Genomic DNA, 15,608 nt, shown 5'->3' with positions numbered 1-15,608 from the left:
CAAAAGAAAAATCAAAATCAAGATCCCTTGTAACAAACCTTTCTTTATAAAATATATTTGGCTAAAAACCTTTCTTCTCTTTTGGTAATTCCATCCTCTTTCTTCCATAGTTAAAGCTTTAGCTTCATGTTTTTCTTCAAGCTATTTCATAGTTTGCAATGATACAAGTTAAGTATGCTATGTAATTGCCATAATATTATGGATCCTCTGCATCAAAAATTCTTGTTAAACTGTTAAACAGATCATTGATCCATTTTTCTCAGCCAAAAAAAAATTATACTGACTCAAAATCATACTAATAGTAAGTTATTATAGTGAAAAATATATCTTCATAAAAGTCAGGCCTCCAGTTCGACATTAAGCCAAAAAAGCCCCAGAGTCTTGAACACTGGCTAGAATATCTTGGTTATATGTTTGATTTATGGAACGCTTATGATTGATATTATCTTGATAAGTTGATCGATCTACACACTGTTGAAATAGTACCAGATAGTATTGTCATGACTCTACTATCCGGAGAGCCCGAAACTGAAGCTGTCATTTGCAAGAGCCTTGGTCGTACTACCTACGCTATGCATAGAAATTTTATAAAGAAAAGTTTGTTACAAGGGATCTTGATTTTGATTTTTCTTTCGATGCTTCGATGCCTTCTTGGAGAAGTAGTATCCTATTTATACAAGGAAAAAGTAAATGAATAGTAAATAATAGGACAAGACTAAGACAAAGCATAATTACAATTTTACAAGTGACTTGACATAAAGCTTAAAGTAAGGTGACTCATCACTAAGACTCATCACTTATTTGACATAAAGTAAAAGTGACTCATAAAGTAGACATGACTTTACTTAGACATAAAGTTGATGAAGACTTGACATAAAATTATCTTGATGTGGAGGCATCATAATCAATTTTTTAGAGTCTTATGGAGAAACTGAAATTATCACACGTAATTATACATAATTGGACTGGAACAGGGAATCTTCACTCCTGTATTAACTAATTTCGTACAACACTAAATCAGAAATAAATCAGATACAGTTAAAGAAAAGAAATAAATCAGAGTACTTTTTCAGTTGCCATTATTGGCATGAGGCATGTTTTTGTTTTACAAGCTTTGGAATTTTTTTAGAAATTAAAAAATTACGTGGAGTGCAGCAGAAGTAATAATATATCGGATCGAATTTAATTCGATTATTTTAATAATAAATAATATTTTAAATTTTAAATTTTGATTTGAATTTAAATTAATTTTTATATGATTCAATTTGAATTGATATTTATAAGTTTAATTTAATTCATTTATTTTTATATATTATTTTAATATAAAATTTTAATATATTTAAATAGTTTTAGATAGAAAATAATTATTTTTATTTTATAAAAATTTAAAAAATATATTAAAGCTACTAAAAATATATAATTCGGTTCGATTCAATTTTTTTTTATTTTTTAATTTAAAATTTAATCTAAATCTAATATATATTTAACATTTAAATTTAATCTGAATCAAATAAATAAAATTAATCTAAATCAAATATTATAATTTTTAATTTTTACGATTTTTTTCTTCACCTTAGAGAATAGATAATATTGAATAGATCTGACAATTCGTATCGTTGTGTGGTGTAGAATAATATATTCATATCATATTTGACAAGAAAATTATGTGTCATAATTCATATCGATATAAAAATAAAAAAATATTTTTTAATTTTATTAAATTTATTTATAATTTTTTAAAAATTTTAAATCATATTATTTTTATATATTTTACTAATATTATTTTCACACATATTATCGTATCATATTTTAAATTATCGATTTAATCTATAATTATATACGAAGACTGCTGTGGTTGAAAATTGTAAGAAGGAATCGCATCAAAATTTGAATGTCTTTATCCTTTCAGATTTCTTCGTACATATATAACAGGTTATATAATATTGGGTTTTGAATTTTGATATGATGGCTAACCTAAAATTAATCAACTTGAAAATTATTTGCTAAATTTAGGGATAGATTTAAGATTTTTTAAATGTTCACTTATAATATATTAAAAAATTAATTTATTTTTATATGATAAATGTGTGTAAATATATAAATTAATACTATTTAATAATTTATATATTTAAGATATATATATAAAATACATATAATATAATTAAGATATTAAATCATCATAAAATTAAAATTTTTATTAAAAAATTAACAAATTTCAAAAAAAATGAAAAATAATATTTGAAGAAGAATAAAATTTCAAAAAATTATTATAAATAATAATATTGAGTACACAACAAAATATTAAAATAACAATTAAAAAACTTTCATAACTTCAAATTAATTTCCTTCAATTTACATCATCTCGATTTTGTATAATCATTTTTAAATACTTATAAATTTATATAATTTTAAAATAAATTTTATTTAAAAAATTAATAATTTTAAATGTTTAAAAAGCTTAGTTTATTTCATAGCCCACATCAATAAGATCCCAAAACAAGTGTAGTATTTCCTTTTAGATTTGAACGATTTAATATTTAAAGTCAAGTTTTCCATTAGACAATTACCAGGCAAAACAAATTTTAATAAATATTATAAAAAAATAATAATATTTAATAATATCATATGTATAATCATTAATTTTTAAAATCAAATCACTAACGTTTTATTTCCAAAAAAAATATTATTAAATGTTAATTTAGATATTTGTTGATAAAAAATCTCTTAAAAAATACTTCACTTTTTTTTCTAAGCAAAAGATTTTATTAATAGATAAGCAAAATACAAAGAAGTACCAAAAACATTGTACAACGTATTTATAAATAATTCATCCAAAAATTTAATTAGTTTAATTAAAAATTTGATTATAATTATAATTTTATAAGTTTTTTATTAAAAAATTAACTAACAAATCAAAATTCAATATAAAATCGAATTAAAATTTACATTAAACCTATCCATGAGCCGTTTAGTCATTTAAAAGTTTTACTCAGAACTAGACTTGATCGGATTTGTTGGATTTAAAAATTTTTTTTAAAATAATAAAGTATTTAAAAAATATATGAAAATATTATTATTTTTAATATATTTTAAAAATAAATTAAATTAAATTAAATAATAAAAATAAAATTTCAAGCCCAACCAAACTTTGAACTCCAAAACTTATATTTAAGGCCCGATCCAAACTGAGCCAATATTGCAATCCACTGATGTATGTACAGTAAATCTGATAATTTTTATTATTGTATTATATAAATTATTATATTTATATTATATTTTATATAAAAATTATATGTCATAATTTATATGATATAAAAATATAAAATATAATTTTTTAAAAATATTTATAATTTTTTAAAAATTTTAAATCATATTATTTTTATTTTTATTATTTTTATTTCATATTGTCATGCTTTAAATTACATATTGAGATCCGAAACTTTGTATGGATAAAAGATTGATGCCTGGATTACACATCACATTGATGTCACCATAGTCAAATGGGAACCATAATTGTTCTTGGATGGTGTCTCCCATTAAAATATTCAGCAGAAAAGAAAAGAAAAATGCACAAATGGGCCACATTCACATGCACAACAAAAGAACAAAGGCTCCAACATTTCCTATGAAAGCCACGACTGACCTAACCCATGTGAAAGATACCCCTAATGTTAACTGTCTTGACGCGTTGGCCCTTTCATTTACTAAATTTTCAACGACCCTTTTGATCAGTTTTATATACACTAATGACTAAACTATATATATATATATATATATATTATACAGCAAATAAAGTTTCAAACCGGTGCCCTAAACTTGAAGGAAATCTCACATTCACTGAACCCACCGCCACCATCCTTTTGCCATTGCGTGTTTAAAGCAAAATTTGATTGATTTTAACTAATCGTATTACAAATTTATTAATCAAACTCCGATGGAAAGTAAACCTTTTGATCATCACCTGTATTTGTGCTGAGTTTTGAACTAAGAATAAAGATTTTAAAATCACAAAAGAAAGAGAGTAATTATTTTTTACGTTTATGTTTCGAAACTCAAATAAAAAATCGGTTAGAGGAAGTTGAAGAGAGAGAAAAATAAAAAAATAAAAGAAAAAATTAAATTTGATTAAATAATATTTGATTGACTCTATTTATAAGCGAAAAGTAAAAGATTTATAAGATAAAATAATGACGAAACTCAATTAAAATAATACCATACATGTAAAGTTGAATGAAAAATAAAAAATACTTCTGATTATCTACTAATAATTTTTATCAAAAAAAATATCAATTTATCTTCTAAATCTAAAATTACCTCTAACAACTTGTTTTCATTTTCTATTTACCTTTCATTTTCTAGATAAATTAAGGTATAGACGTCTAAGCTATTTTTTATATACAAAAAATATAGCAACACAATAATAGAAAAATAAAATTGTGAGTGGTAAGATTTTAATTTTAAATTTATTAAATATTAATTTTTAAAAAACAATTGCATGAATTAATAAAATTAAATTCAAAAACCTACGATAATATTATGACGCAAAAATATTAGGTATGGTACAGTTTATTGCAGAGAGATTGTTATAAAAATAATCAAGATTTTCCAAATCAGTTGCACATGTGCTGTTTAGAAACCAACAACAATGTGGGAACAACACAAGAAAAGTTTCTCTACAAAAGTAGGGTCCAGCTCGAGAAAGCTTGCGGAGCAGCTGCAGTAAAATGAGCCCAACTAGATTCCCTTAAACCAACTCTAACCTTATAATTAATTTGGGAGTAGCTTGAACGGCTGCAATTAAGCTGCCACCTGCCTAATTTATAATGCAAAATTGGGTCACCAGGCGTGAAGTAGGGCAATGCATTACGCTACGTATCAAAGACAAAAGAGTTATTTTTGTCATTGAGTAAAGGCAAACTACTCTCAAACTGTTGATGAAGAATCGGGATTTAATCAAAACAGTAATAAATTTTAAAAAAAATTGTTCTGAGTTATAAAAATTAAAATTTAATTATACATCGTTTTTTAAAAATAATTATATTACATAATTGAATTAAACCTTGAATTTAAAGTTGGTCAAGCCTTAATATATACATGTACATGACAAGTACTTTGGGTTGAAGGTAATAGACGGCTTATACTTATCTATTAATAAATCAAACAGTTGTATGAAAAATCAAAAGATGAGAAGGTTTTGGAATTTTGCAAAAGCATCCCACCTCCTCGTTTCAAGTATCCCGGCGTGAAAACCGCATTTTCATGTGCTCCTGCCTTCCCTGTTTCTGTATATTTATGTTTCACTTTGTAGCCTGTATTCTCTCCCTTTCTCTCTCATTCTGACTCTGCCTGCCTGACTTTGCTTTGTTTTACATCTGATCAAAATGGGGAATTGCGTGACAAGTAACAAAATTCTAGCAGAAAACGACCGGTACGAGCCACAAGGCAGCAGCCAAGCGGAAGTCATCAAAGAGACAGGAAAAGAAGTTATGGCTTCCAAGTTGGAAGGAGCTGCCGAGGTGGCTGATGAGGTTAAAGTCAAGAGGAAGAAGAAGGTGGTGAGATTCAAATTCAACGAAGATAACAATGTTGACGGAGGAAAACAAGGTGAGTCCAAAAATGGGGTTGTGAGGATAAGGCTTGTGGTGACACAGAAAGAGTTGAAGCAAATTTTAGGTTCCAGGAAAGATTTAAAGCACTCTTCATTGGAGCAATTGATAAGAGTTATGGAATTGAGAGGTACCAGGATTTCTGATGGTGGCTTCCATGGAGCTTGGAGACCTGCATTGGAGAGTATTCCAGAGGAACATTAACAAAATAAACTGTAACAATTGGTATTAGTTTTTGTCCTGATTAACTGATCTCTCTTATTGTAAAAAGAAACCTTTGATTGTACCTTGTGAGAGTGAAACTGCAGTTTCAATGTCGTTTGTTTCCTGTTTTTAGTCACTGATCGGATCGGACCAGGTTTTATGTGGATCGTTAGTTGAATTTAATGAAAATCCTTCTGTCATGCGTGCATCAGAGTCAAGACATCCTGTAAGTTATATCTTGAAATTATGTCATCGATTATGAAAATCATGGTCAGTTATGAATGTTTTTTCAGTGAGATTTCTTATGGAGTTATGTTTTAATGTTTTTATGCATTTCCCCAGAAAATAAAATATGTATTTATATTGTTTTAAGTGTAATACTACAACTATTTTCGTGCAATATCTTCCCAAACACTATTGTTAATCAGATTCAACCTGCAATATTATTGTGCCTTCCGGCTCCGGTATGAGAAAATGCAGCAACCAAAATCCACAGAATATATGTGAAACCGGGGAATAAGAAACCACCGAGACACATCACGGAAAATATTTTAAAGAATAAATCTGATAATTTATATAATGTAAAATATTAAAATTTATATATTTATTTTATTTTTTATATAAAAATTATATATCATTATTTATATTGATATAAAAATATATATTTTTATTTTATTAAATTTATATATAATAATTATTAAAATTTTAAATTGTATTATTTTTATATCATATATATTTTGTTATCATATCGAATTTTAAATTATAAGTCTACTAAAGAGACTAATGCTACTTGCACTGCGTTCCTTGCCCCACCTGCTTTTCACAAAAGTTAAATTGGTCTGAAAGAAGTTATTGCTCGGATATATGTTGAACCATTAAACATTTTGGTCCGTCAAGTAAGGGATAAGTTGGGGCAAATTGGGTGGGTACAAATAGCATTTCTCTAATTCACAAATTGGGAAACAACCAGACAAGCAGTAACACCTACTAGGCCGATGAAAAAAATCACTACATTTCTCGAAATAATTATTGTTCACCGACGAAGGCCTGTCTGCAAAGCTAAATTGAAGGAAAACTACAAGTCCCATCAATGGGAAACTTTCTATCATTATTAGCTTCATTTGCATCTCACATTTTACAATTGAGAGAAACCTTGGAACGCCTTGAGGCTCCCAACTAATCCATTTACTGCTTGATCAAGTTTCTAATAACATATTGGAGGATACCGCCATTGTTGAAGTAGGCCAATTCAACCTGCAATTGCAACCACAGTCAGCTATGGTATTAGAGAGCTCAGGCTCAAAAATCAGTAAAATGTATATAACATATGAGTTAAATCTGATCATACGCTTCTGTTGGACCTATAGTGGCATAAAGGTATAACTTAGCATGTTTAAAATTGTTCTCACTGCAATTAATTTTTTTATGAATTCACTAGATCCGGTGTAGATAAGCTTTGCTTGGACTGGCCCGGAGAGGGAATGCATTGGGCAAAACCCAGGTACCATTTGCCATTAAATAAAAAAAATGCTCTCACTACTCTTACCTATGGTGGCATTTGATGCATGGAATGGACAATTACTAAGCGAATCACATCCCAAGCATTAGTTTTCTTGGAGTACAAGGTAGATATGTGCAGTTTCCATGTTTCAGACAAGGGGGTATTTTTGCGCATAAAATGAAATTTCCAGGCAGTGATAATCACATGAATGCAGATTGTAACATGCATGCATGCAGCACTATTTTGCACATGACAAATAATAGAAACAATTTATTACCTCAGTGTCGAAACGGACAGTGCAGGTGAAAGACTTCCCATTGTCAGTCATGACAGTCAATTCTTGGCCAGGCTTTATGTCAGTTTTATTGCTAGGGAGATCTATGGTATAACGCTCATGACCGGTCAAAGCTAGCGTGTCTGCATCCTCACCAGACTTGAAACATAGTGGAATGATGCCCATTCCTACCAAATTACTGCGATGGATTCTCTCAAAACTTTTGGCAATTACTGCTTTTACTCCCTGTTATACAACAAATTAGTCAGGTACAAAGACAAAGGCAAGCATATCTAAAGAGTAAAGACCAATAAAAATTTCTTTATTGTGACCAAATCAAGACATACCAATAGCATTGGACCTTTCGCAGCCCAATCTCGGGAGCTACCACTTCCATACTCAGCTCCAGCCAAAACAATGGTGTCATGTCCTGCATCCTTGTACCTCTGAAATTACAGATTGATTGTAAAGTTAAAGTGTTGAATAATTTGACTGCAGTTAAAGATTGTTATTATCTCGCCCAGCATAAATATCTTGTGCTGATTAAATCATATTTCATACCAATTAAATCCAAAAATTTGATTGTAAAATTGACAAACAGAAATTCTCTGTAATCAAAAATGGAAAAAGACAAGCAGTGCTAAGAAATCAAGATTTGTTTCTATTAAAATAACAAATTCGTTTTATAAGAAATTGAACTAGACCTTTAACATTGAAGAACTCACCATGGCTGCATCAAATACATAGAGTTTCTCTCCTGTAGGGATGTGTATTGTCTTTGGGCCTACTTCCCCTTTCAACAGCTTGTTCACAAGGCGAATGTTAGCAAAAGTTCCCCGAGCCATCACTTCATCATTACCACGACGGCTTCCATATGAATTGAAGTCCTTGTGCTCTACCCCACAGTCAAGTAAGTATTTTGCAGCAGGACTGTCCTTATGGATGCTTCCTGCTGGAGAAATGTGATCTGTTGTGATACTGTCACCAAAGTTCAGTAAGCAGTAGGCATCCTTCACGCCATGGGCACCAGGAGGCTCCATGGTCATGTTCTTGAAGTATGGAGGCTCGTGAATGTAGGTTGAGTTGGGGTCCCATGAGTACATGGTGGAAGAAGGCACTGATAGATGATTCCACATGGGATTGCCCTTTGTAATAGCCTTGTAAGTACTTTTGAACATATCTGGCAAGACACTGGATTGAACAGCCTAAACAGCAGAGAAGCCCAAGATAATTAATTTCATGCTTAAACACATGAAAGTTGACATTTTATGCAAATATTAGGGTGTCTACCTCTGCAATTTCTTCAGTAGAAGGCCAGATATCCTTAAAATAAACACTCTTACCATCCTTTCCAGTTCCAACTGGCTCCTTATCAAAGTCAATATCAACCTGGAAAGTGGTCACAGTTACTCATTGATCATCAAGAGCGATATTGCAAAAGCTATTAGTCTTTTATCAAAAAGGAAAAAGAAGCAAAACTAGGAAATTTTAAAAGATCTCTGACAAAAGATTGCTTCCTAAGTAATTTTGACAGTCATGCTGTCATTGTAATGCAAATTCAAACAAACAAAAAGCACAGTGAAGGCAAGATTCAACTCATCTTGTGGCTAATATACCTATGGCATGAAGTAGAATTAGTTATTACCGCCATGCACATAATTCCCACGGCTCTAATACTAAAATTACATTTCCGCACACTATTGAAAGGCCACAAGATATGACTTGAAGCACAGTTAGAGGTTGCATGTGATGACCATCCAACCATGCAAATGAAATGAAATTAAATGCACTGATCTATCAAGAATCAATGCCAGTATTCCAGCCCCTGAACCCACCCTCCATTCTCCCATGAGGAGATGAAGAAAGCTCAAGGACAGGATAAGACTTGTAAATTATTAAATAAAACTTATTGAAAAATAACTGATATTTGTAGCAAGCAAAGTTTAATCCAGATGCACAAGAATTACAAGATAACCATCATTAAGCTCCCCCACATTTTGAGTTGACATCAGATTATTCAGATTATAAAGAGAACATAAATCTTAGTAAATATATTATACAAGCATTACCAATAAATAATTAGATATTATATACCGTGCCAGCAAGGGCATATGCAACCACTAAAGGTGGTGAAGCAAGGTAGTTCGCTCTTGTTAAGGCATGAACACGACCCTCAAAATTCCGGTTCCCAGAAAGCACAGCAGCCGCTATAACATCTGTGTAGAATATTAGAATTAATTTAGATTAGTAAGTCAAAACTGAACATTAAACTTGGCAAAGGAATATGATGAATACGTTAAAAAGTAACATAGTATTTGAGTATTATAAGCTTACATCATGCAAATTATGGATCCAACAAAACTTTTACAGTTAAAAATTTCAATGGTACCATTTTCTGAAATAGCAGAGGCAACTGATTCATCCAATTCCCCTGAATTTCCAATACATGTTGTGCAGCCATATCCAACAATATGGAAACCCTGCTTATTCAAATATTCTTGCAGTCCACTGCACCACATAAACCAGAATTTAGAAAACAATTCTCATAATTATATAAATATTTAAAAAAAAAAAAAAAAACTATATCACTACAAGTCCACGTCAGATACAAGTGGTAATTAAGGAATACCTCTGCATTAAATATTTTGTAACAACTCCTGAACCTGGTGCAAGACTTGTCTTTATCCAAGGCTTGACCTGAAGAACAATTATTTAAGCGAGATATTTTCTGCACATTAATATTAGCATTCATATAGTTCAAGGAAAGGCAAAGAAGACTGAATATACTTAAGAGAGGTTTCTTGTCTTTAAGAAAGAAAAAAAAAAAAAAAAAAAAAGAGGGGTGGAAGGGAGAAAAAGGCAGAGAGTAGGAGAGATTGAGGAGAAGGAAAGAATAACAAAAACATATAAATATAAACTTGGCATACCTGTAAACCAAGTTCACAAGCCTTCTTTGCAACAAGACCTGCCCCAAGCATGACACTGGGGTTTGATGTATTGGTGCAGCTTGTAATTGCAGCAATCACCACACCGCCATGCTTAAGCTCTGCTGGCTGTCCGTGGAATGAAAATTTTGCCACTTTGTCCTGTGCCTCTCTTGGCACCGCAAAGCCCTACAAGATGGTGCAACATTCAGCAGCATGTTCAAAAGTTTAACAGAAAGTCAATCATTCCGTTTAATATACACATTGAAGCAGAGAAGTTCAGATCAAACTAGGTCTATTTCATGTTCCTTCCTACCTAGTCTTAATACTTTATCCTTTGTTTTTCTACTGTGGTTCTGGTGCTCAAGTCACCAGATTTTTGGAAAAGTAGAGCATGAAGTTCTAGAAGATTACAGAGGTAATAATTCTAGAAACAGGGAAAAAAAGAGAGAGTTTGTCCATAAGAAGAGTCAAGGCGGCTTTATTGTTCTATGTGTCAGAATCATGATAGAATATTTAACATCCATTACTAAGTCAGTGACAAAATATGACCATGATCTTATTCAGCTTTTAGCCAGGTGAATTTTACTTTTCTTGATAATCGTACTTTATATTAAATTGTTATGTGCTTTGTTCAACTAACACAGGGGAAGTTAAAGAAACAAACTATCAAGCAATTGACAATAAATAATTGTTTAATAAAACAAGACAACGTGCAGTTCTGAAAACATAGATGACAAGAACTTAGATATGCACCACGTTCAAGACTCACCTTGAAACCGACTTTATTATTTAGACAAGAATTCCAATCAGCCTTCATTTCTTTCAAAGGAACCCGATCATGAGGTCTGAAAAGAGTAGCAGTAGTTACATTGAGTTAGTACAACACATCATATTAAATATATACACAAAACACCAAAGAAAAACAGAGCAGCTAATGCTCTGAGTCTGACAAAACAAATGAGAAACAGTGGCAGAAAATAGAAACCTTTTAGGTCCCGAAATACAGGGTTCAACTTCTGCAAGGTTTAATTCTAGATATGATGAATAAACCTTTTCTTGTTGGGGCTGAACGTGTCAAAATTAGGGTTGGGAGCAAACACATGTAGAAAAGGAAGATATTAGACGAGTTATTTCTAAATACAAGTAGAACAACTGGAAGCTGACAGATGTAAAGGGCAAAACGTAAAAGTGAAAAAGAAAAGTTCTTGCCTTATTATAGTCAACAAACATTTTATTTGCACGGAGATATGATTCTATCATTGCCACCTGAATTTAATGACAAAGATGTCACCCAGTGCTCAATAACTGCAGATGAAGGCAGTTATACAATAAAGTAGAATACTCACAGTTTCATCACTTCTGCCAGTCAATTTGAGATACTGCAAAGTAACATGATCTACAGGGAAGAATCCCATGGTTGCACCATACTCAGGAGACATATTAGCAATGGTAGCCCTGTCAGCCAATGATAGTTCACCCATACCATCCCCTACAAATTTATGCAAAATTAAAAATTTATATAAAGAATTTGGGAGCCAGACAATTAAGGAACTAAGAGCAACTTCAGATCAGCCCCATGAAAAGTAATTACCATAAAACTCAACAAATTTGCCAACAACACCATGCTTCCTCAGCATTTGTGTGACAGTGAGAACCAAATCTGTAGCTGTCACACCATTTCTTAATTTGCCAGATAACTTGAATCCAACAACACCAGGCAAAACCATGCTCATGGGCTGTCAATTTCAAAATAGACTAATTAGAAAACAATACAAATGATAGAGATGTATATTCAAACAAATGAATGAGAAGAACAAGAATTAAGAACAGTCTCATTACTGTTTAAAGAAAGTAAAATAAGAACAGTTGGATATAGTACATGATCAAAATTATAGCCTTCATCTTATTTGGTTAGAACTCTCATAAAAAGCAAATTGAAAGAAGCTAAAAGATAGCCAGAGATAAAGGCTACAAACAAGTCATACAAGATAAAGATCACATTTATACTTAGCCACGAGATAAAGGCTACAAATAAGTAATACAAGATAAAGATCACATCCACACAAGTATAAAATGTGGCAACTTAAGTTAAAAGAGACTTTACAACCCTGCAGTGAAATTTCACATTCACATTCACGTTCACCTTTAACTATTAACTTTAGCATGCCCTATAGAAACATGAATTTACTGTTATTGAACAGAAAAGAACTGTGTTCTACTAATCATTGAGGCACGGGGAAAAAATATCCTTGGTCTATGGCATTACCTACCTGACCAAGCATGGCTGCCTCAGCCTCGATACCTCCAACTCCCCAGCCAGCTACTCCTAGCCCATCTATCATAGTTGTATGGGAATCAGTTCCAACCACACTATCAGGGTAAAGCACGCCATCAGTGTTGAACACAACCCGTCCAAGATATTCAAGATTAACCTGAAATATTACAGTGTCAGGTCACATTGCCACCGTATTCACATAGATTAACTGGCCATGAAAAATTCAACATAATGAAAAAAATAAGCTGATTTGTTCATCACTTAGTAAAAGATTTGTTACACATAAGATCAATAAGGATATGTCCACCATTATGTCAAAAGTGTTTATTGCATATCCCGCTTTGTTCCCAAGTTATACCTGATGCACGATACCAGAACCAGGAGGAACAACAAGCATATTATGGAAGGCAGAAGATCCCCACTTAAGGAAAGAAAATCTTTCCTTGTTTCTCTGAAACTCAAGCTCCATATTTGCTTGCACTGCATTTTCTGATCTTGTTACATCAACTTGAACTGAATGATCAATGACAAGATCTACCGGAACCTGAATACAAGATATTTTCAGCAATACACTATAAGGACAGAGTAAACAAGAAAATTATTGCACAATAGCCAGGCACATTATAGTAGGACATTTAGCAATCAAAAGAGCATATTATTGAACTGATATCAATTAGAAATTTCTAGATAACTTCCCATAAATCATATACACAGCTATCGGGATCAAAGATAGGAATAAAAAAAAGATGAATCACACTGAATACATGACAAAAAAGCAGTTGAAGATGCTTTCATACTAACTAGAAAATTAATATGATATATAAAAATTTTCTCAAGATCCACAACCTTAATAACTTATGAAGCCAAAAATATGAAAAGATTGCAATCTTAACCTATAGCATCTAGAAACTGGCCATCCCTCATAAAATAAAAAATGGTTGAAAATATTTCAGCACTCTTTTTACAGTAAATATTCATGGAAATGATGTCAACAAACGCACCAAAGGATTAATCTTGCTTGTATCACAGCCAAGCTTGTTCATAGCATCACGCATACAAGCAAGGTCGACCACAGCTGGCACTCCAGTAAAATCCTGGCAACAAAGCAGAATAGATTAAAGATAAAACAAAGCATCATTTGTTTTTAGAGAAGTATATGTATATATATACAATAGATTAATCAAACACCTGCAATAGAACACGAGCAGGCTTAAAGGGGATTTCCACTTGCTTTGGTGATGTATTTTCCCAATCAATAATTTTCTCAACATCTTCCTTCTTCACTTGAAAGTTGTCACAATTACGAACCGCAGATTCAAGCAAGATTCTGATAGAGTACGGCAGTTTATCTATTACCCGTACAACAGAAACAAGGAAAATATATGATCAGTCACACAACTAATAGAAACTACTAAATTGGACACCGGCATGAAGTAGTATATCAAAATCATCAAGTGAATATATATATATATATATATATATATATGAATAAGTTGTTAGAGAAAATTTACCAATCCTTGGATCATTGAGGGCAGGCAAGCTGTAGAACTTTCCAAACTCACCGCCACCTGGCTTGGGAAGACTTGTTAACACTGCCTTGAAAGGATGTTCAGCAGCTGAAAATCATAACATGTTAAACAAATAAAAATTCCCATCTGATAAATTTACAATTTAATTATCAAATTTTAAATACTTAACATGATTAAAATCTGGAAAAAAAAAGTGCTATTTATATCATTTAAACAATCATTACATTGATTTCATAAAACAAATTATTCCTTTGATCCAGAAACTAATAATGGTATATTAATTATTAGTCAGCAAAAAACTTTTCATAATTGAATTTTTAAATCTGAGGCTTCTAATTAATTGAACCTGATCAAGCAACAGAAGACTTTGACTTAAATTCAGCAAATGAAAAGTTGAATTTAAGCTAAACTCAGATTCAAAATCAAGCAAAAGAAACAAGCTCCCGAAAGTATTGGAAAGCAGTACCCATAGTAGCCAACTTCCTCTCTAACCGTTCAATGACTGGATTAACGGCTCTGATCTGAGCGCGGAGGCTAAGAGGAGATCTCCAATCCAGACGGTGGCTCCACCGCGGAACGAAGCAGTGGAAGGAACGAACGGCGGCGGAGGTAAGAGATCGGTGGTGGTTGACAACGGAATGAGAGGTCGGATTGGTCGAAGTAAGATTCCGAAACGCAGAAGGAAAAAACCGAGTTCGAGAGTATGAGGAAGCTGCTCTTAAAAGCGAGGAAGAAGCTGAAGATGAGGCCGTTATAGACATGGCGTCAAACGATCAAGATCACACAATTTAACGAACACGAATCCACATAAAAATGGCAGTAAGCAGTAAGCAGAAGATAAGGGGAAAAATCAATAAAGGGAGCCTAACAGAAATTCATGGCAATTTCTGGCTTTTTTTTTTTAATTTGTCAAAAACGAATGAGAAAGAGAACGGCGTGTGGGGAGTGAGAGGAATAGGAAAGACCCAGGGCTGCGTGCCCGCTTTCTAGAACGGACCTGGCCAGTTCAGAGCTGGAGACTCCGGAATTCATGGGATTAATTATGTGTTTTCCGGTCTAACGTTATTAATTCATTTGCCAATTGCGTTCTGCCACGTTGAAAACTCTAGGTTTCTTTTGTCTTGGAGCCATGGAAATGCGCCAATGTGGCAGCTTTTCCTGGGGAAAGAGAATAAATCAGTTTTGATTTGATTTTTTGAAAATATATAATATTATAAATTTTTAAATTTTAATTTATTTTTAAATTATTTTGAATTAAATTTTATTATTTGATTCAGTTTATTATTTTTAAA

At 31.8% G+C, this 15,608-nt stretch overlaps 2 protein-coding genes across 2 annotated transcripts; one reads left to right on the top strand and one right to left on the bottom strand.

Annotated features, from left to right (window-relative positions):
* Positions 1-5,131: 5,131 nt before the first annotated feature.
* LOC149518674 (uncharacterized) lies at positions 5,132-6,106 on the top strand. The gene has a single exon (XM_089760568.1). The coding sequence runs from the start codon at positions 5,382-5,384 to the stop codon at positions 5,808-5,810; it is 429 nt and encodes a 142-aa protein (XP_089616694.1). The 5' UTR covers positions 5,132-5,381; the 3' UTR covers positions 5,811-6,106.
* Positions 6,107-6,806: 700 nt separating this feature from the next.
* Positions 6,807-15,351, bottom strand: LOC111281778 (aconitate hydratase, cytoplasmic-like). Its single transcript, XM_022869440.2, has 20 exons — positions 14,783-15,351; positions 14,299-14,403; positions 13,976-14,136; positions 13,789-13,881; positions 13,146-13,331; positions 12,783-12,944; positions 12,104-12,248; positions 11,859-12,001; positions 11,722-11,778; positions 11,498-11,577; positions 11,282-11,357; positions 10,513-10,698; positions 10,215-10,282; positions 9,975-10,093; positions 9,680-9,801; positions 8,876-8,974; positions 8,311-8,790; positions 7,933-8,031; positions 7,589-7,831; positions 6,807-7,064 (listed from the first exon to the last, which is right to left on the bottom strand). Exons 1-20 carry the CDS (start codon positions 15,075-15,077, stop codon positions 6,996-6,998), a joined length of 2,988 nt encoding a protein of 995 aa, XP_022725175.2. The 5' UTR covers positions 15,078-15,351; the 3' UTR covers positions 6,807-6,995.
* Between the last annotated feature and the right edge of the window lie 257 nt (positions 15,352-15,608).

This window comes from Durio zibethinus, chromosome 5 (genome assembly GCF_047325235.1).
Source record: "Durio zibethinus cultivar Kanyao isolate XHJ-2024 chromosome 5, ASM4732523v1, whole genome shotgun sequence".
Classification (NCBI taxonomy): Eukaryota; Viridiplantae; Streptophyta; class Magnoliopsida; order Malvales; family Malvaceae; genus Durio; species Durio zibethinus.
This window is presented reverse-complemented; position numbering and strand designations above follow the sequence as displayed.